This window comes from Mastigoproctus giganteus, chromosome 8 (genome assembly GCF_048544385.1).
Source record: "Mastigoproctus giganteus isolate SK-2022 chromosome 8, ASM4854438v1, whole genome shotgun sequence".
Classification (NCBI taxonomy): Eukaryota; Metazoa; Arthropoda; class Arachnida; order Uropygi; family Thelyphonidae; genus Mastigoproctus; species Mastigoproctus giganteus.
In genome coordinates, this window is record NC_143582.1 from 57123503 (window position 1) to 57147166 (window position 23664).

At 34.3% G+C, this 23664-nt stretch overlaps 1 protein-coding gene across 1 annotated transcript in view; it reads left to right on the forward strand.

The window, feature by feature from the left end:
* The window catches only part of sra (RRM_RCAN_like domain containing protein Sra), an 88711-nt gene extending 77020 nt beyond the window's left edge, over positions 1-11691 (forward strand). The window contains exon 4 of the mRNA XM_090379372.1: positions 11367-11691. Within this exon, the coding sequence (XP_090235498.1) occupies positions 11367-11548 (182 nt within the window). The 3' untranslated portion in view covers positions 11549-11691. The remainder of the gene's footprint in view (positions 1-11366) is intronic.
* The last annotated feature ends 11973 nt before the right edge of the window (positions 11692-23664 follow it).

Consider the following 23664-nt stretch of genomic DNA (forward strand, 5'->3'; position numbering starts at 1 on the left):
TAAGGTCTGAAAATGGCAGAAGGGTATCAAATTGTAGTAGGGTACGTAATGATTTTGTAATAACTGAGAGCAAAGTGGACGAGAAATTGTTGAAGTTAAACATAAGAAAGGCACCTGGGGTAGATGGGATCTATCCAGTTATATTAAAGGAGGCGGCAAAGCAACTAAGCAAACCCTTAGCCATAATTATGATAGCATTCTTGGACTAGGGGGAAAGTCCCCATGGACTGGAGAAGTGCAAATGTATCCCCAATTCACAAAGGGAGATTGAAGGGTGACACGAGTAATTACAGACCAGTTTAACTTCTGTTCTGGGTAAATTAATGGAGTCACTGGTTAAAGATGCATTGCAGGCTCATCTAGACAAGACTGCAGCAATAATTCAGACACAGCATGGGTTTGTTAAGGGAAAGTCTTGTCTGACAAATTTGATAGGATATTATGATGTGGTTACAAAGGAACTGGATGCAAAAAATAATTTTGATATCATATATTTGGATTTCAGGAAAGCTTTTGACACTATTGTGCATGGAAGACTATTGTACAAATTGGAGCAGAATGGTATTAAGGGTAAGTTGCTACAATGGATAAAAAGATGGTTGAGTGGAAGAAGACAGAGGGTGGTAATCAATGGGTGCTGCTCTTTGTGGACTAATGTTATTAGTGGAGTCCCACAAGGTTCGGTGTTGGGTCCACTGTTGTTTTGTATATTTATCAATGATATTGATGAAAGTATATCAGGCTTAGTGTCGAAGTTTGCAGATGATTCAAAGGTTGGCAGTGTGCTACTCCAACAGGATCTAGAAAATGGGCAGATGGGCTAAGGAGTGGCAACTGAAGTTTAACCTTGACAAATGCAAAGTACTGCATATGGGTAGAAGTAACCCCAGAGAAACGTACCAACTGTGTGGTACTACACTTAAGGTGGTAGAAAATGAAAAAGACCTGGGAATAATTGTGCAGTCAGATATGAAGTTTTCTGAGCAATGCAGACAGCCTGCCAGGGCAGGTCATGGGGTTTTGTCAATGATATATAGAAACTTTGCTAGCATAGAAAAGGAGGTGATTGTCCCTCTGTATAAGGCAATGGTCAGGCCACACCTTGAGTACTACGTACAGGTCTGGAGGCTGCATTTTAGGAAGGATGTAGATTTGCTTGAGCATGTACAGAGAAGGGCAACAAAATTAGTCAGGGGAATGAAGGGATCCTCTTACCAAGATAGGCTTAAGTTCTGCAAATTGCAGTGGCTGGAAGCTAGGCACCTGCGAGGTGATCTCATTGAGGTGTATAAGGCCTTGAATGGGTTGAGCACGCTGAATTCTGATGGGATCCTTCCACTTGTTCAGTTTACGAACCTAAGGGTCATAAATTCAAATTAAGAAAAGACAGATGTAAAATAGATCTGCGGAAATTTGCCTTTAGCCAGCGGGTAGTTAATTGCTGGAACAAACTTCCATCTGTCATTGTGGAAGTTGATAGGTTAAATAAATTTAAGGAGGAACAGGACAGGCATTTGGAGGGAATGGTGTGTTTTTTTTTTTTTTTGGCTGATGTATAAGCTCATACACTTGCTTTCTTGCATCACATGCCACTACTACTACTATATTTATTAATGATAATAATGAAGGCATATCAGGCTTAATGTCCAAGTTTGCAGATGCTACAAAGATTGGCATGATGGGTAATGGCAGTAATGACGACATGCTACTGGAACAGGATTTGGACAAGTTAGGCAGATGGTTTGTGAAATGGCAATTGAAATTTAATATTAATAAATGCAAAGTACTGCATATGGGTGGGTAGCAGTAACCCCAGAGTAACATACCAACTGTGTGGTACTACATGCACAGTACTGTAAATTGAAAAAGACCTGGGGGTAATTGTGCAGTCAGATATGTGGAGTTCTCTGAGCAGTGCAGACAGGTGGCTAGGGCAGCTCATGGGGTTTTGTTAATGATATATACAGCAATTTTGCTAGCAGAGATTAGGAGGTGATTATACCATTGTATATGGCAGGGGTGAGCAACCTACGGGCCACAGTCAACTCCAGTCTTGAACATGATCCTGCATGTTCACGATTAGCATGATCCTGCCTGTGGTTATTTTCAAAATATATATAATATATATCATGTTTATTGTATTTTTTATTATATTTGCTGTTATTAAATTGTTTTTAACATTTTTATTGCGTGACATCTAATGAATTATTTGAATTTGTGCCATATATCATGACTCGAGTAAGCAATAGCGTTGCCAAACAGTAAGCAAGCATAGCTTCTGGCAACACTGATATGCAGACATAGACTTGCACATAGTCAGTAGTGGTTCCCGGACTCTCAGCTCTGCAGAATGTGATTACAGTGCAACAATATCGTGCTGTTCAACAGCAAATGTCAGTGAATAATCGACAGATAAAAGTAAATAATTTGGGGTGGATTTACCATTTTATTTTTATGATAGTATTTATTTAGACCTATTGCAATGCTTTATTGAAAATCTAAAATTATTAAGGTTTTATAAAATCTTTTGAAATTATAATAATTTTGGATTTAAGTTTTTTATAATTGTATAATATAATTGTATTTTTTGTAATTTTATCTTGAATCTGTATTTCATTTTTCTTATTAATAAAATTAATTAAAGAAACTCCCTGACTTATGTAATGGTGTGTTTTGCGGAACGCTACATAAGTTGGAATTTCCCCCATGCTTGTGCAGCACTTGCAGCTGTGTTTGCTGAATTGATTGAATCAAAAAAGAAATGTTCGACGAACATGTAAATAGAATTATTTATTGTATTTATTCCATTCTTTATCTCATGTGCAGAAAAAATTACAAAAGCATGCAATTTAAAAAAATTTTAAAATTATAAAATTACAAAAAAAGAAAGGAGACAGGCATAACAATGTTAGTAAGTTTTACCTCTCGAGCATCGTTGCCAGAATTACATCTTCAGCTGATAAGTACACCACTGTGGAGATTGTAGAAGGGGTGAGCCGCTCAACCTTACGAAAGAACATATTAATGGATGACTGGACAGTGGTTTTTTTCTTTTCATCATGGATTTCTTTGTAGCAAGCATATCATTTACCCCTCTGTTAACTTTTAAGAATTGTTCCCTGTCAGTGTCCATCTTCTCAAACCTCGTGATTGCCGATGTAATTTCACGAAATGCCATTGCCATCTCTCTGGTGGCGAGGCATCTCGGCTCCTCGTTTGGTTCATCTTGAGCTTCTTCAGCATTTTCTTCTTTCACTATTGCTGCCTGCAAGTCAATAAATTCTTCGTTAGATAATTTCTTCTCTTCTTCCTCTGTTAACTCTTCCACATCTTTGGCATCAACCTCCAACTGTGAAATAGCTCTGCAACCTTTACAATCTTGTCTTTAACCTCTTCATATGATTCATCTTTTTTGAATCCTTCAAAGCCTTTTATGTGCCGTGGGCATATTTTCTTCCATGTACCACTTAAACAACTTTTAGTAATTTCTGCCCAGGCCTTATTAATGTTTAAGATGGCATGGTAAATATTGTAAGATTTCCAAAAGTCTCTTAACGTAAAATTTTTCTCATCATCTACTGCAGACAATGCCTGAGCAAATGTGCGTAAATAGTATGATTTTAAATTTGAAATAACACCTTGATCCACAGGTTGGATGAAAGAAGTCGTGTTTGGCAGTAGAAATATGACTGTCACGTTCGAATTGAAATAACCTAGATGTGTAGAATGTCCGGGAGGATTATCTAATAGAAGCAAAATCTTGAAAGGAACATCTTTGTCTCTACAACATTTTTCAACCTTGGGAATGAAGCAGCATTTAAACCAATCCTCAAAGAGAGACATTGTTATCCATGCTCTCTGGTTTGATCGGAAATGCATGGGTAGCATGGCTTTATTGATGCCCTTAAATGCACGCACGAGGATTTCCAGAATGGTACACAAGCAGTGGTATTAATCTGTAATCTCCCACTCTGTTAGCCCCAAGCAAGGGTGTGGCCCTATCTTTTGACGCCTTGAAACCTGGCATTGTATTTTTCTCTTTGACAATGTATGTTTGATCCGGCATGTTTTTCCAATACAGAGCAGAGTCAACATTAAAAATTTGCTGCGTTGAATAGTTTTCATCAATAATTTTTTCCAACACATCGCAAAAATCCTCTGCAGCTGCAGAATTGACACTGACGAATTCACCGCATACTTTAACATTGTGGAAACCAGCACGATGGTTGAACCTATTAAACCACCTGTTGCTTGCCACGAACTTGGGTTGGGGTTCGCCGTACTTATCCTTAATATCTTTATAAATACTTGTTGCTTTTGCTTGAATGGTCATTAGACTCAGAGGCACTCCCTTCTGAAAATGATTTTTCATCTTCGATATAGCACCTGAATGCTGTTTTGTGATCACTGTTGATCTTAAGTGCATTGATCCTTTGACATGTTCTTTTATACGTGAGCTGTCCTTTAAAATAGTATTCACTGTTGAAGCAGCAAGACCTAATTCCATGCAATAGATGACAAACTTTTTCCTGCTTCGTACTTCTTAATCATTTTCATCTTCATTTTTAAATCAATTTTGTTTCATTTCACGGCACTACCACCACTTGCACTTTTCATTCATCGCTTTCCCTTCATCATTGTAATAGGTAAATAGGAATGAAGAGAAGTTTCTGAAAATTTGTTTTTTATATGATTGAAGATTTCAGTAAAGAGGAACACATTTTACCATAATAGCCTAAAATCCCACACAATTGCAGTTATTGGTATTATCGCAAATGCAATAAGATAGTTTACTACCTGTTTATAATTAGATGCCTAATAGAAAAGCCCAATAAACCAGAAAGTGCAAATTGTTTTTATTGTTTTTTGGTCGTGATCTCCAGAAACCTGCTTTAGAAAAATATCACAAAGGCATTCAAAATTGATTCTTATAATGGGAACATATGATAATGATGAAAGGGTAGTGCAATTTCCATTATAAATATAACCTTTTAGAGAAATTAAAATTTCAGATTAAAATGCTGCACTGAAATAGTTAGTGTATGTTATGTGTGTTTTTAAGTAATAAATGGTGTTCTTTAAGTAACATATTGTCATTTTTCTGTTGTGCACAATGTCATATATATCTTAAAATCTTACATTCATTGAGAAACACAAAATAATTAAAGTTGATCTTTAATTATAAATTAATCACATTTTAGACAAGAATCTGTATTGGTCACTTTTCTTTTTTATGAAAATCCCAAACAAAAAAAGTATTAGAACTTATAGTGTGTGCACCATGCATGGGTTAAAAGTTGAAAAGACTGAAGATACTTGTTAATGTTATACTTAAATTTCTGTCAGGTTACAAAATGCAAGTGTGTGGGGTGGGGGCATTGGTGTGCTGCATCAGGACCTGCAATCTAGGGGGCCCCCCAATCGAGGAAACCATCAAAGTCGCAACATAAATAAATGACACCCTTTAACCCCTTTTGCGTCTCACCTCCAAGTACCTTTCATGGCTCTGTACATTGTAGTTTTCAACAAATACATGTGAAGGAAGGTTGTTCCAGAAAACAAAACTTGAAATGAAGAACAAAAGTTCGTTCTGTGAGTTTGAAGTTTGAAAGTAAATAGATGCTGACTGACTGTGGCATATTATTGGAAGAGTGGGAAAATTAAGAGATGCCAATTCAAAAGAATGGTGTCCATGGAAGTATCTATAGAAAAAGCATGCAGCAGATATAGAACATTATATGAGACCAAGTGGAGAGGCTTTGTAAGAGATGGGACATTAATTAACCTGACTGCCCTTTTATGAATGGAGCCTAAAAGCTTAAGAGAGGATTTGGGACACCATCCCATGGTAGGGTAGATTTAAGATTTGTGCTGGGTGAGCAGCTGTTTAGAAGAAAAGCAATGCTGAGAATGAAAAAAAAATTTTTTTAGATGCAGAGAAAGAAATATTTGTTATGTGCTTAGAGAGATAAGAAATCAGACTAATCCCTAATAAAGGAATGAGATCTTATCTAGAGATCTGAATTTCATTTAAAATAAGCATAAGAGCAGTAGTCTCTTTCCTTTTTTGTGAGATGTAAAACAGGACTGAGTTTTAGGACTGCAATTAACTAAGTTATTTTTTCTGCAGAATGCTTAAATAACTACCATCTGAACAAGAAGTAAGTTTTCTACTCTTGATCTGTTCAAAATCTAGTTTGGTTTGATTAATAATTGCTTTACAATTATTGCTATCTTTAGTGTAGGCAGAAAATGAACTTGGAGATTTGGATGCAAACCAACTATGATACGCAACATTCTAATCTTGAACAGCCATAGCACATTTATTCGAAAACCAAAGTTTAGATAAAGGATGAGATTTTAAGGTGGAGTGTGTGAATAAAGGATTTTGTCCCTACAAAAATTATATCACTGACACTATCTGAGAAAATATTGCCATAAGAAGATATAAAACAGTGATCCAACCAAAGAAAAGAAGTCTTGCAGCTCACCCCATTTTGCATTCTTGTAATGCCAAACAACATGAGGCCAAGTGGGAAAAGTTCCAGTGATGGAAGAGATGGGACTACTGGGGCCTTGCTCTAGAAAATTAAACATGGGGTTTCACTACTTCAAGTCTGCAATAAGGAAAGTGGTGGTATTGCACTGGTTGATGAGTCATATACTACAGTATTGCATGGTGACACAGAAGGGTGTCATTCCTCTGTTGTGGTGTTGGATGCCTCGGAACAACCGAACTTTACCAAAATATGGTCCAACTGACTTGCGAATCTTGTCTGAATATCAGTTAAATCAGTGTTTTAGAATCTCAGATAGTGTATGAGTCTAACTTTTCATACTTGAAAAAATGTCTGTGACAAGCATGAGGGAGCAAGTTTGAAGGTGACAACTTTTTTTTTTTATATTTATAATGGAAGTCTAAAATCCCATGTTTTTGAAAAAAATATACATATATTTTACCCTTAACGTGTGATGACTTTGTAATAAACAAAGATATTTGTATATATCTAATTTGGATGACTAATTAGTTATATAAATACTGTATTACGAAGTGTATCAATAAAGTTCCCAGACTGGTGCTATTGCAGTCATGTTCGAAGAGTTTGAAAATAAACTGAAATGGTATGTTGTATTTCAGATTTCCTCCAAGAGATGGTGCTACAGCAATTGTCCAGTAGGTGGACAGGTTGCAAGTAACAACCAGTTTCATTAGTAAAATTAATGTAACCTATCATGATATTTCAGTGGAACAACAAACGAATATCAAATTTTGCTGTAAACTGGAAAAATCTGCAAACAGAAACGTATGAAATGTTAAAAACTGTTTTTGGTGACGAAACGTTGTACCAGTGTATTTGAATGGTACAAGCAGTTCAAAGATAAACATGAAGTGTTCACGATGACCCAAAAAGTGGATGTCATTCAACCTCTCAAAATGAGGACACATTTGCAAGAGATCATTGTTTTATCCTCAGAATCATGGCTAATGAATGAGATGGATATAAATAAATAGACAATTCATCAAATTCTGCATGAAGATTTAGTGAAAAGGAAGGTCTCTGCAAAATTTGTGCCACACAGCCTCATGAATGAGTAGAAGCAACAAAGTGTCATCATGCCAAGACTTCAGACTTGTTGAGACTCCTAATATCTGACTGGAGATGAGTGTTGAGTGTTTCAGTACAACCCAGTGACAAAGTATTGTTTGCAGACATCCAGGATTAAGATAACACTGTTTTTCAACAAACAGGATGTTATTCAGAAGGAATTTGTACCTGAAGGAAAGAGAATCAATGCTACATTCTGTGTTCAGGTGCTTCTAAGACTATTGAAATGTATTTCCCGGGTGAGGCCACAATTTCGAGAGTAAGGCAGCTGGTTCTTGTTGCGCAAAAATGTCCCCATCCATTCTGTACGTGTCGTGAAGACATTTCTGACAAAACATGCCATTATACAGATCAACCATGCACCCTACTCTCCGGATGTAACACCAACAGAACTTTCTCCTGTTTCCTAAGGTGAGAGCTGCCTTCAAAAGAAAGATTTCAGGTTGTTGAGAACATAAAGAAGAATGTAACTGCAAAACCGAACGTTGTCTTATTGGACACCTTCACTGACTCTTTTCAGAAACTTTTAGAATGGTGTGGTAAGTGCATTCAATTAGGTGGTGATTACTTCGTGCAAAATAAAACCATTTTTGAGCTCCTTCACTTTGTGTTCTTTTTATTGCACCAATTTACAAATTTTATTGCCAAATTTTTCTTGTTTCCTCATTTGTACAAATGAGGAAACAAGAAAAAATCTTGGTAAATAATATTCAATCCATTCCAAGGTAAGCAAAGCAAATTTAAGACAGTAGTATGGGCATACTTTATATATTTTCTGTTTATACTCCAGCACGACAACCAAGGTCAGTAGAGTTTACAATAAATCGTCAATACAAATATTTATCGTATTTAGTAGTCACGGGCTTGAACCCCGGTCCACTCAAAGAAAGTGCGCTATGCACTCTCGCTCCTGACCACTGGGCTACATCAGGCCTTAAACTTACTTGTAAGTTTAACCTGCAATTGGATATTTACCAAGATTTTTTTCTTATTTCCTCATTTGTAATCAGATGGAAGCAATGGTTTCATCATTGCTTCCATCTGTTAGTTTTTTTTTTTTAACTTACTTGTACTTACTTTAACTTACTTGTAAGATAGGAGAAGGAAGAGTTGAACACGCACTCAAAATGAAAATGAACACCAATAGGATTAAAAGTAAACCAAGAGGGAGGTGGATTGATGCTGTCAAGCAAGCATTAGAGGAAAAAATAATTTACTCTTCTAACTACAACTTAAGATCTAACAGAAAGTAGGATTGCAAAGATAGTGGAAATCTGATAGTCCAAAAAAAAATTAATTTGTATTATCTTAATGACCAGCATTACAAAATCACCATATCACCATATTACAAAAAAAAAAAAAAAAAAAAAAACAGATGGAAGCAATGATGAAACCATTGCTTCCATCTGATTACAAATGAGGAAATAAGAAAAAATCTTGGTAAATATCCAATTGCAGGTAAGCAAACTTAAAATGGTATGGGCATATAAAAGGATAAAACAGGGAAGAGTACCTGTTCTCAACCTAGCAGAAATTAAGGCTCTATGAAAATTGTATTAGTAACCTGCTTTCCCATTACATGCTCATTTGCCTGAATTGCCCTTTCAGACAATTACTGAAATGGGTGATTTTGAGTCTTTTGCACTCACTTGTCAATTAGTCAGTTGAAATATGACATCAGATTTTACACTGCAAACCTAAGTGCATTCTACTAATGAATGAATCACTGCCAGTGAATGTCTATATTACTGAAATGAACTAATTACCTAATATCAGAGCTATTTGTTTTGTGAAAGTCATCAGGCAGCCATACAAACATTTTTACTTGGCAACTTGGTCATACTGGCCATCAGCAGCATTTTAATGTGTCAGGTACTGCTGTTATTAGCAGCAGAAAACCGAAAGACAGAGTTTGTGTTGTGTTACTGAGTTACACCATAAAATTTAGATGCTATACTACTAGCAGGGGGTTTGCAGTGCTGGGCCACTGTTGAAAACTTAAAAGCCTTGTATTTTAATTACTGGTATTAGAGCAAATAATCTTATTGTTGACAGCCAGCCTTATAAAATCTGGACCTAGTAAACAAGTGTCTTTTTTTAAATTCAAATTCTTATTCCTATTTAATACTTCAACTTTAGTTAATATATTAATTAGTGCAAATTAATAATATTCATAATTAATGACTTATCCAAATAAATTTATTAACTTGAGTAAACAATTACAACTGTTGTTTGTTTTAGTGTAGACAGAAAATGAAACTGAAGGTTTGGATATAAGCCAAATTGTGATATGGTATTTTATCCTGAACAGCATTAGCACTTTTTTTTTTTGGAGCACCATGCCTTACATAAAGGACAAACAAAATCTTAGGGTAGAATGAGGAATAGAGGAATTCACACCTACAAGAATACAGTACAGCTGGCATTTAACTGTGTGCTTTCAGGTTTTTGATGAGGAAAAGTTGAAGGATATTAGGTGTGTGATTAGTAGGTAAATGAAAATGGGTGTATGATCATTGGTATCAATACCTCAGCATCTCTACGAGCTGGATTTATGAACATTAATATTTGACAAAGAGAAAACTTCATCATTGGCAAAGTTAGATTGTAGGAGGTCAGATTTCAAGTTGATAGAAGCAATAAATGACTTTAACATAGTGCAATAAAGAGATCTTAAACCAGAAGAAATTTCCAGATTAGGACATTGAGATTCTATCAGAAAGTGTGACCTTGTAAATGGATGTGGACACTGAGATTAAACTGAAAACATGTATATTTGTGAAATGAAATGAACTTTTTGGAAAGTTTCATTCTTTTGGCAGATAATTTTGTTCATTTGACTATTTATGATGCACTGATATGGATGAGATAAAAATTCGAAGGGGACACGTATGAGGTAATTAGGTTTTCAGGGTTTTGGCAGTACCCCACGTCCTGCATACTACTTGACCCTCACTCCCCAGTCATATCTAGCAGGTAGAGGCAGCAAGACAAGGCAGTAGAGGCTATGTGATCTGAATGCCTTCTAAAACATTATCAATAGATTTAGTCAAATGGATTATCTAACGGCATATGAAAGCTGTTTTAAGCTGTAACCCCAAAATTGAAGGAATATTGGATCTAGCAGTGATGGCTTTCATAACCAAGGTGGAAAGATGCTCTGGAAGCCTAATGTGGTTTTTGCCACTTCAAGCCTTCATTAAGCAAAGTAGTGGTATTATGATGCAGTAACTCAACACTAATGTCTAGTGTTATAGAGGCTTGACCATTCTTCTGTGTGGCGTGGACACCACACCTTGACCCCAACTTAAAATTTTTCCATATACTGTGCATATTCCAAATATCATTTGTTCTCTGACAGAACGTTATGCATGATATATAGTTTTTTTTTCTCCACTTTTAGGGCAACAGTTAAGGTGTAATGCAATCACTAAACAAACAAAAAAAAAAAAAAAAAGTTGCGAGAATGCTCATGCTAAACCTCCAGTTTTTAACCACAGTTACTCTGCAAAGACCATAAAACTTCTCCTCAAACTATTCTAGTCCAGCTGTCTATATTTAGGAAGGTAAAGAAACTTTGTCATGCACTTTAAACCAATTATAGCAGTTTATGTAAAAATTCTTTTTTCACTAAAACTGGAAAGTGCAGCCCTGCACTTTCCATGAGCCCTGCCAGATTAATAAAATTTGATATTGAAAAGACACTGATGTGATAATGTTTTGATTTATATTCACTTTTTTTTTTCACTTCATAACTAGGAGAATCCCATGAATTACATCCACCTTCTGAATCCCAACCAGGAATTGTTGTCCATATATGTGAAGATCAGCAACAACCCGAACGACCTAAATTGAAGATTGTTCAAACTCGTCGCCCCATTGGAGGAACAGATTCCTCTGGCAGCGACTCCCCTCCTACTCCTCCTTCTCCAACGTTCTAAATAATTCACCATCCATAATTGTTTCAAAGACAGAATACACATTTTGGTCCATGTTGTTTTGGTAATGTTACAGGTTGTATCCTACACTGTTTCAAGTCCTGTAGATAAATGCTATTGAAAACCTGTGAATAATCCAGAAAAGTAATTATGTCAACATTTATAAAACATACCTGTATAATTTTATTCAGAATTATATTAGCTGTTTATTTTTTATAATATTTAGTAATGTTACAAGTTTTAAATTTAAAGCTTTAAATGAAAATTTAGTTACACTAGTTTACAAGAACAAATTAGAAGGATCAAATGCGATTTATTTTTCAAGTTTTTATCAAAGTACTTCGACAGCGGAAGGTTAATTACAAGCTTTTCTTACTCTGCATTGCTTATAACTGTGTTTATAACAATGTTACAGGGTACATATTTATACATGTGTGACTGTGATAATTTGCTAAAGCTGTAACTGACAATGATGAACTTTATCTCAAAGTGAAGATGTGCAGTTTTTGATGTCCATATGTTGTATACAAGAAAGAGCCAGTTGTTGCTTAAGAACGAACTGTGTATAATTTATTTATAAAAGAATTATTTTATATAGTTTGTTATTGCAAATTAATTGCTTTGGTTATACCTTAGATTTTCCATATAGTGAATTTATGGGAGGCAAAGGTGAAATTTATTTTAAGGTGATTGATAAAGCTGTTTTTTATTCCTACAGAAGTAAGAAATGGCTTGAGTTCTGTCCTTTATGTATGAATTAGTGGTTTTATTTCCATGATGTACAGATAGAGCCTAATTATCATTATGTATATATTCAGGTATATACATCTTTAAGATATTTTACTTTGAGGCCAAATATATATATATAGACCTGTGAATGAAATGCTAGTTGTATTGATCACTACAATTCCTATTATATATTAGAAAACAGAACACCACAATTTCTAAATATTGTGCATGGCTTGCCACATATAGCACTTAGTGGTGTAGAAAAAAAAACCTTCCTCAGATAGTCATTGATGCCCATGTGGCATGTATACAACTGTTTTGAACATTCATCTGATAATATCAGACTATTCTTGCCTAAATCACACAGTGTACTTAGAGAGCAAAATGATAGGAACCTCATAATGAAAATGTATACAGTGTTCTTGACAAAAGCAAAAGTTGTAGTGAAAGCAATGCAAGCTAGATAAATTTAAGCTGTTTAGTGTTTAAGAGTATTTTTTGTAGCTAATCACAAGAGAAATAATCATTCAATCTTGGTGTTCAGCCTTTAGTCTTGCTCATTTTGTGTACAGTTTCTATGTCTGGTGGCATCTAATATTCATGAGATTAAACATTTATTAGCTGATAAAAAAAACAATAGATAACTGCTTAAAGAAACTTTTATTTTATAATAAAGTATATTCTGTTAAGAAATGGAAAATTATGCTAATGGTGGGAGGTTATTTATCCTTTGTCCTTTTGAGATAGATATAGCCTTATTTTAGGTACTGGCTCGAGTTTAACATTTGTGTAGAAACTGGAGGATTGCCATATGTTTAATGTTCCTATAACCTTCTTATTATTTTCAGCTGTATTAACTTTTTGATGCAATTTGTTTACTTTTTTTTTCTTTCCCCTTTGAATACCAATCTTCTATACATTCCCTTTCCACATTCTTTCATCCCCAACACTACTAGAATGTTTATATTACATTATATTACATTACACTTAAAGACTGATAATGATTATAAAAATATGCTTGTTTGTTGTTATTTTTCATTAAAAGGAATAAGACTAATGGTGACCTTAACTTGAATATGAACAACTAATGAAGATTGAATCTTATTGAGTCAGAATTTAAAAATGCATTTCTGAGTAAATAAATTTGCAAGAATCTCTTCTGGGACAACATTTTTTTTTAGGTATGTTCTGGAAATTCGGCAATCGTTACGGAAAAAAGATACTCGTTAAGATTACACCAATCTGCAATTATAATAAGCATCTAAAAAATATCATTCCCAGAATGTAATTAGATTTGACAGAAATAACCTTTATCCAGTACTTATTTATGGAACTCACATTTCTCAAGATGCATTTTTATATAGAATGACAACACAATTCTGTATGCCATAAATATTTTGAGTATATTTGTGGGATACAGAAATACTTGTTATTGATCATAATGTAATTGCAGGTGGATAATTACTGCTGCATCTGAAGGAGGGAGGGAGGGTGAAAGAATGAGGTATTCACATCTAGCCTGCTTTTATTACTGTTCTAAAACATACAGATCTGTGATTTTCTAGCTGGAGAATGGTCTTAACTCAACTGTGCTGTTTGCAACTTTGCCTTTTTTTTCTTTCTGCCTTTGCACATTCATAGTTGAAACATTTTGGACATGCTAGTCATAGCAGTCATGATTGTAACAATAATATGAACTCTTTTTAACCATGATTTAATACTATTGTATAATTGATAACTTCTATTGTATTTAGTATTCCATTTTTGAGAGAGAATTTTTAGTGTGGTTTAAAGTACTAACTTTACATATATATGATAAAACTTCAATTATTTGGCAGACTGACAACGTTGAAGCTCACTTTAGATAAATAAGTGGAAAACTTAATTCTCTGCTTCAGTGCGCGACATGTATTACTACTTAATTTTGCTGTTTTGCCTCAAATTTGAGTAAACTATCAACTGATATGTAGAAACTAAAAGGCAACTAATGATAACCGAGAATAACATGTATGAATCCAGCATACAAACCAGGATGCCTCTAGGATAATTTATCAGTATACCATGATCAGAAGAAAAAAATTTTGAATAAGTTAATGTTGAAAAAATTAATTATTACTATTTTCAGAAATTTATAATCAGTAATAACCATTTTAATTTTTTGGAAATTTAAAAACCAGAACAGCATTCTGGTGCACTCTAGCCCATTTCAAGTACTAAAATGATTGTAATACTGTAGATTCTTAAATTTCCAGAAGTAAGGTGGATGATGTGAACTAAGGCTGACATTAGACTTCTTTGGGCTGTGGGGACCCAAAGAAATAGGAATCAGATAACAAAAATAAATATGTGGAATCCATTACAGGTAGTGCTTGTTTACATTTTTTGTTTCTGTAAACAAGACCCTTGAATTCGGAAGCCTGATCCCATAATTCTAATCATATTTAAGTAATCCTTAAGTTTTACTGCTGTATGGTTAAATTTAACATTCTTTCCCAAGCTTCTTAAAATTTGTGTTTAAATGCATCCATCATGTTAAAATAGAAAAGGAATGTTCTTTCTAATGAACATTTTCCACTCATTAACACACATGAAAAAGGGTGTTCAGGTGTCAACTTTAATGTTTCTGTACTCAACTATATGGAGCAACAAGGAGATGCCACTCTGACTGACAAGATGATTCTTCAGAATTTATGTAGTACTAACCATGCTGTTTTATTTATTATTATTTTATTTATTTATTTTTTTTTTTTCAGAAAAATGTTGAATCTTCTCATCCTGTACCATACTTTTTTTTTATAAAAGTATAAATTTAAATTTTTGTATCCATTTTTTTTCTGGTGATTATCAACCACCTAGAAATCTACCTTTATTGAACTCTCCTATTGTGAGGTTACTGTGCTATGGTTATTTATTACTCATATAATAAAAAAGTGTAACACTTTATTTGAAATCAATGCTGCCACTCAGATAGTTGTTTCAAGTTGCTGTTCTTATCTGCACTAATGAAGCGTTTTCCCATCTACCAGTGAATGAGAAGAGTAGCTCTTTAAATGACCATTACTTTATACCTAGTGGCATTATGAAGATAAATAGCATTATATTCACTTGAGGGAAGCGAAGAACTAGAACAATTCATAGTGATAGTCTCACAATATTGATATCAATCAAAAAGAAAATCTTTTCGCATGATATCGATATATAGTGTGAACTTTGTGATAGCCTATAATTAAAAGTACTATCAGTTGATGTTAGAAGAGAAACAAATACCTATTCCAATGGGAAAATCTAGCTTGATACATCATCTCACTTGCAAACAGGGTTATTTTAAAAACCACCTATAATATAGATATTCAAATTGTGACTTAGTGCGGTAAAAACATCATTAAATTTGGTTATAATGCACATCTTTCTGTATCCCATAGAAGAGTCACTGACATGAGATCATATACCCTGTATGTTATATTTGATGTCACTGGGCTAATTATGAACTTGAAGGTAATGTAGTAGTAAGACAGTTTTAGTACTGTCTATTGTGTTATATTATTATTATGCTTACTAAAATGTGACAATATTCAGGACTGTGCATGCCTTTTGAAATCTCAATTTAATTTTTAAGAAGCTTCACTATTACCTGAAATAGAAAGCACTAGTCTTTGATAGCAGTAGTCTGTTGGGTATATGCTATCATAATCATTTGATGATGATAGGGGCTCAGTTTTTTTTGTGTATGGTGTTTTTTCACAGAACACATCCATTCTGTAAATGAACACTTTAGGTATAAGTAGTATGTATGATTATACTTGTTACAATAATGATATTCACTTCTTCCAATATCAGTTAAAAAAAATTATTCTGTATTCATTTTCATGCAAAAATTTGAGTATTATACTAACACATGGACAAAAGGACTTTTTGTAATATAATGATCAGAAATTAATTGTATTTCATAAAAACAATAATGCAGAAATCAGGTGATAAACTAATTTGTATACATAAATCTTATTAGTTTAGTAAAGCTCAGGAAGCTTTCAATAAACTATGCCCGGTCTACACTTTCACACCAATTCCTTGATTTTAAAGCTTAGTTCATATATGATGCTCTTTAGCTATTTGAAAGAATAATTCTTGATAACTGTTTATCAAGAAGCTTAAAATAATTCAGTGAGCATCCCCTCTCCATGTCTTTTTATTGAATCTTTGCTAACAGCTTGAACCTGATACTAAATTCTTACCTATAATTACCATTTATCTCTCTCATATATATATATTTTGGGGGAAAAAAATGTAATCTCCTACTAAGAATCCCAATTAGCTAATGAACACTTTGCTTTATAAAACTTATGCATTTTTGATAAAGCCACATCATGACTGTTTGCCTCAATACATTATCTGGTTGTGCAAAAGTCATATATAAAAGCATGCTAAGGTTTCTTAATATTTCATTAATACAATAAAAAAGAAATATTAACATGCCAATCCAAATCTGGGGCCAGATTTAAGTATATCAAAATAAGCCATAGCTTGTAACCTCACTATCTATGTGGAGCCCTCATGTCTAAACCTCAGCTCTGTCCACATTCACCAAGCAGACTACATGTATTTTATATTACGTTGCCTTTCCATTTTTAAGGAAGTAGCTGACTGCTTGGATAACTCCTAAAAGAGCTTTTGTGATGACAAAGATAAAAAGGAATAGTCTTCCACAATACCTGGCAGTATTTACACAAATGTTAAATATGGAATGAAAATGAAGACCATAAAATACTGTGTATATTATCTACACTCTTTTTATAAAATTTAATGAGTTAACTGTGATCAGTTTCTCTATTATTTTTTTTCTGAAAAAAAGAATATTGCTTGTAAAATACTTAACTGTTTGGCACTCACAGATCATCCTGACTTTGATGAACAGAGTATTTTCAAATTTTAATTTAACAAATTAAAATTTGAGGTAACAGGAGTGTATAGAGCACAAAAGACCTAAAATTGAAAGTCATTCTCAACATGAGTGCAAACAGGTTACAAAAACAAAACCTTGCCTACCTTTATAACTTCAAGCCTCATCTATCAGAAGTCATTACCTATAAGAAGAAAATTACAATTACATTCATTCTGAAACTTTATTAGCAGTTAAAATCAGGGGTAAACAAGTCTTATTCTTTCAGTATTTTACTAATATTATTACATTAGATATAGAACACATAAAACTATAATAATTTCCATAAATGATAAAGGAACAGTAGTTCTGAACACTAATGCTTTTTTTTTGCTTGAAAATGTATTTTACTTAAACAATGGTGATTCTTAGAGGTCAGTTTGTATTCTGACCTCTAAGAAGTTTCTTAAAGCAGTTGTTAGTATATTTATACTCCATTTATGTATGTTATTATTTTTTGTATGATATCACAATTGAAAGTCTACAATTTTTTGAAAGATATGGAATTATTATTATAAGCTGAATATCAGCAGACCTTAAAACACATGATGGTAGACTGGAATATTTAACAGCATATTTGGTGATACCACTGTAGCTGAACAGCAATATTAGTTTTAATAACAATAGTAGTGGTGATAGTTTATTAAGCATAACAAAAAGGAGAAAGTATTTTTAGCTGTAAAGTTTAAATGGACTGTCCTAAAATATGAAATTTAAGAATAATGAAAATCCGTAAATATATATTTCTATTTAATAGATGAAAAACACACACAGATGATACAGCTTGATTGTAGATTTAATATTTATTATAAGCTTGTTTTACAAACCAAAAACTTTTAAAAACTTTATTTTTAATCTGTATTTTATAGTTGTTTTTATTTTTAAACTGCCTCTGAATGAAAACAGTTGTTATGAACATGTTGATCTGTATAATTTATTGATTTTGATGTAATTAAATAAAAGTAGAATACTGTGATTTTTGTCTTAAGTTTTTTGTTGGAACAGATTATATATACTGAAAAAACACAAACTATCACTTCAAAAATGCTGAAAGATTTTGTTACAAATCAAACCAAAGTGTAAATGTTGTTTTTCATAAATGAAAAATATATTTAAGCTGATTTGATAATCATCTCACACAGATGCAACGGATGATTATCAAAAAGTTCAGACAGGATTAATGTTTTCTGTTTCTTCAAGGATATAACAGCCCCCAAAGGCTGTTACATTATTATTATTACAAAAAAAAAAAAAAAACTGCCAGGTTACCCTGAGAGAGAGAGAGAGAGAGAAAGTCAGGAGTAGAAAGGAATCACCAAGAAAGAGAAGAATGATGATATCCAGCTCAGGACCCTGGGTGTGCTAAGCCTATACTCACCAGATGTAAGTACATTCTTGAAGAAAGGCTGTAACAGCCTTTGGGGGCTGTTACATCCAAAAAAAAAAAAAAATTTAATTCAAAGCAGCAGTTCTTGTTTAATTTAAAAATTTAAACAAAAAATAAACTTAGATCTTCTTTAGGATTTCTCCATCTCACTTGTCTTTTTTTTAAATTAATAAAAATTAGGTTGCTGCATGAATCATACAGAAAGCTCCTTAAAGGAAAACAGCCTTTCTTTTTTGATGTGAAAAAATCTATAGCGGCATCTGACAATGGAATTAACGGAAGTTTAGCAATCACATCACACTACCCATATGACTGGTGAGAAATGTGATTTGAAATACTGGAATTAAAGCGATAGCATACAGGGCCATGGTAGCATTGTGGCAACGTTGCCAACTTGCCAAATAGCTGGTCGAGGTTTGATTCCAGCACTACCCTTATGGGAATTTTCCCTGGGATTTTGCATTCAGCATTGAGTTTGGCAGTCTCGAACCATGGTCATGAAGTTTTTCACCGAGGTCTACTCTGGTTTCCCCTCACAACAGAGCCCCAGGGGTGCACATCTGGTGAGTATGGATTTGACACACCCAGGGTCCTGAGCTGGATATCATCATTCTTCTCTTTCTTGGCGATTCCTTTCTTCTCTCTCTCTTTCAGAATAACTCGGAAATTTTTTTTGGCCAGTGCAGCATAAGCCTCAGGCTTTCTTGCACTATATGGCTAATAATAATAATAAATAATAATAACAATAATAAACCGCCCTTTGCAACAAGGGGTACACGAAAATTTGATAGGGCTAGGGATGTGTGTAGACTAAACTTGGCAGTGAAAATGCTATGGACTTTACTATTGAGGGCAGGGGGTTAGTGGGGTAGCCATGTCACCATCATAAGGTGGGTTGAGAGCAGTCTATTTAACAGACACATTCTGCTCCAAGAATGCACTAAGGCATTAGATTTCAGCTACAGCTAAAATCCATCAATTAAAATGCAAATAAATAATTATGCTGTTAAGCAAAAATCAATTGTTGGCATTTGCACTTGCTGCAAAATAAATTCATTCCAAAAAAAAATTGTGTATGCTAAGCAATGCATAGTGGAAGTTAGTGTTTGTTTGTTTGTTATTTGGTTTTTAGGAGCATTAGCAACTAAGGCCATATTGCTCCGGGATATGCGGTGGTCATTCCCTGACCTTTCCGCATTCTCCGTATTTGGTGGTGACGGGCTCGAACCCCGGTCTAATCAAGAAGCGTGTGCTATGCACTGCTGCTCCTTCCCACCTGGCTACGGAGGCACCGTGGAAGTTAGTGAAACTTCTTTTGAAACATTTATTATTTCAACATTACAATGGTTTAATATTTTTCAATTGTTTTAAAGTTTATTACAAATTTTTATAAATCTCTCCTTTGTACTCAATGGTTTAAGTGGTTGCACTGCACATATATGTGCTCTATATGCCTTACAATGCTCACTGTTAGTCTTCAGCATGTTGAATATAATTTTTTTTTTTTTTTATGAAATATGGTATTTTGGTTTTAAAATCGGAGTGCTAGAAGCTGAGATGTAGCAATTTAAAACAAACACAACACGTGTGCAAGTTACAATGGCTATAAAATGCCATTGGGCTGCTGCAGTCTGAAAAAGACAAAGCAACCAATATTATAATTAACTGTTACATAATGTAGCCACACACACATTTTATATATATATATATATATATATATATATATATATATATATATATGAGTCAATCAAAGGAAGCAATGTTCCACTCTAAAGCTGGCTCTTCTTGCATGCATGAAAGCAATGGCATAAAGGATGATTTAATGTGCCAGAGGAGCACAATTGGCTTCAGTTTCATTCCTGTTTTTTTTTTTTTTTTCCCTTTCTGTTTACTCAAAATGAATAAGTTAAAATTTTATATAACTAATTAATTGTATAAAAGCACTATTCTAAGTCAGTCAGAGGTCTGCCTCAATTGTTTAATTGAACTTTGTAATGTAACTGAGTCCCCCCCCCCTCAGTACCAGTTGAAAGCACCATTGACACCTGATGGAAAATGAACTATCTACACTATACAATTTTGAGCACATTTTTGGCAATTTTAGATTTTGATTGCAAAAGATAATGATTTTTGTCTTCTTTGAAACTTTTTATGCTTTTCTAATCCAAGTTGTTTTTACTGCCTCTCTCTGTCCAGGATTAACTCCACTTTTCAAAGTTGTTATACTTTAACATAAAAAGCCTTGTCTGTAAATCATTTGGTGTTGGTTACAATTTTACTTCATTTTGCACCTAAATTTGCACCTTTCATTTAAAAGATCTGTTCCAATTATTAGCCCTTGTCTGTTTCCTTTAACATGAACAATACTTTAGAATTTTTTTGATACACCTGTGATGTTAATTTTTAAAATTTTTCCTTCCTTCAGAGGGTACCACATAGCTAAAATCATTAAATGGTGTGATAGCAAGAATACTTGTTTTTTCTGTAGAAGAACAAATCTTTTAAGTTTGTAATGTAAAGAAATACTTATTTCATAAGGTTCCAAAATATAAAGTTTAAATCTGATACAGTAAAATTGGAATGGTTACTTCCTATATGGAATTTGGTCTCTGGATATGAATGCTCAGTGGTGCTGCATTTGTTACCAGGATTAACTCTAAGAAAACCAAAGTTCGAGAGTTTGTCTGTATTTTTGTTATTACAAAATATTAGGAAAAGCAAATTAAAATTCAATTTTGTGATTAATTTTAACTGATCCATGACCAATGTTTAAATCAGAAACTTGGCATTTGTTACCCCGCACACACACACACTCGCTGCACTTACTTACCTAGGCCTTGTGTGTACTAGGGTGTGGCCGCATTAGCATTAGTTGGTCTAGGCATAACTTATACTTTTTATCCTAAGTGTAGTTATGTCGGTTTCGACTCTTTTTCTTTTGGTTGGTCATCTTAGTTTACCTTAACATGTTCATCTCGCCTATATAGCTCTGTTTATCGTCTAGTGGTTTTGTTTAGGACAAAAGCTTCGTATACCCTCAGGGATGAAGAGAGATGGAGCTGTTTATCCCCCTCTCTACCCCTCCCCGCGGTTTGGGCTTCGCGTTGTGCTTATTATTATCGGGTAATCATACATTCGATTACTCGACACCACAATTAAACCTCTAATCATGTCTTAACATTTAGCTTTAGTGGTTGCGTGTGAGGTTTTGGCAGAGAACGAGAAACTCCTATAGTGCAAAACATAATAAAGTTTAATACAAGAGAAAGTAAATCTTACATAGATATAAATTCAACAAATCATTATGATAATAATAGGATCATGTTCTTTGGGATTATCATTCTTAAACACAGCAGTTATTAGTTACAAGATTATAAGAGGCTAGAAAGAATCCACCTTTTCATTTTCATGTTTTCATACTATACCTTTTCAACTAACTTACCCAACTTAAGATATTCCTTTAGCTTGAATAGCTAATCTCCTCGATACTCCGTTATTTCGGGCGTCCGTTGCCTTAACAGGGGATTGCAGTATTTTCTCCTCCGTTCTCAGTCGCTTGTTCTTCCTCTTGATCGCTGGTTCTTCTTTTCTTTTCTCCGGTAGCTTTTCGCTCTTCACGTTCTCTGTCTTCTCCCGAGGACCCACTTTAATACTCCTTGTTTTCCCCTATTGTTTATATAATTCCCTTTCTCTTATTGGAGAACTCCACGTCCTCGCACATTCGGACTCTACGTCAAGGAACACTTCGTCTTAAGGAGCGAAGTGATCATCATCTCTTGATTACGCCATGCCATGTATCAAACATTCTGGCCACACGTGTAGACACTTCACCAGCTCCTTATTAGGAAAATGAAGTCTCTAGCTTACATATTCACTGAGTTTACGATGCTCGGAGGAATCTACCATATCCGTTCACATGGGTGTCTGTACCTCTTTCTCTCTGATCCCCCCCCCTTTCTGTCGTCATCATTTGTATGCCAAGCTAAGCACATCTTTCCTGTGTTTATAGAAATCTAACCCGGTAAGTAGCTCCCAAGATAGCATCGCCGGCCAGCAACTGCAGGCCTATGTAGAGTTTTACATAGGCTTTCTTTTTAATACATAGTTGCTGTGGCTAATTTCGCCATCTTTTTAGACGCCATTATAACAGGTTCCAATTTAAGGATTTAGGGACATCTAATTTGCTTTAATACTCAGTTTTAATAACTCTACAATTGTTAATAAACGAAGTTTTGGATAATAACTAAATAGGGGAATTATGAGAAATTAAAATTAATATACTTATTATGGATTAAAAGGGAAAGGCGGAATTAGCACTGCAACACATTCGGCATGTCTGAGATCTCCAGCTGTAATTGTCTATAGTGCCAGGAATAGACAGGAGACCAAAGTGTCTCCCCCTTCTACATCCAAATAAATATGGCATTTGTTCCCTATAGAAATCATCCAATTCCTTAAATCTACCATGGATGAACTATAGAAACATTACTTTCATATTTCCAGCTGAGCAGATTTATTTTCTAGGCATCTAGGAACATCTTTAAATTTACTAGAACATTTTGGTCTCTATGGCCTCCGTAGCCGAGTGGGCAGGAGCGGGAGTGCAGTAGCACACGCTCTTTGAGTAGACCGGGGTTCAAGCCCCTGACTGCTGAATACGGTCGATCTGCCAACCCGCACTGGACCAGCGTGGCAGATTATGGTCCATTTCCCTCAACATGAATTGTTGAGGAGGCTTCCATCCTGCAGTGGGTTGTAATGGCTGCATTTTACTTTTATGTCATCACGATTTCATCTTTGCTAGCCATGTCACCCTATAACAGAAGCTAAGTGTGATTTCTGTTTTATTTGTCTAACTTGGAATTTTTTGGCTTGGTCTAATAGATATGGCTTCAATGGGCGATTGTTCAAGAGTATACACAGAGTGTGGCAGAATCGTAGGTGCATTAATTTTCTTTCTCATTTCAATTAGGGCATTATGGAAATGTCACAGTACATCCCATTTTTTGATTGGTTATTAGACACATACTTTAGACATGTATCATTGCCTTTGCAGATTATCTGGGA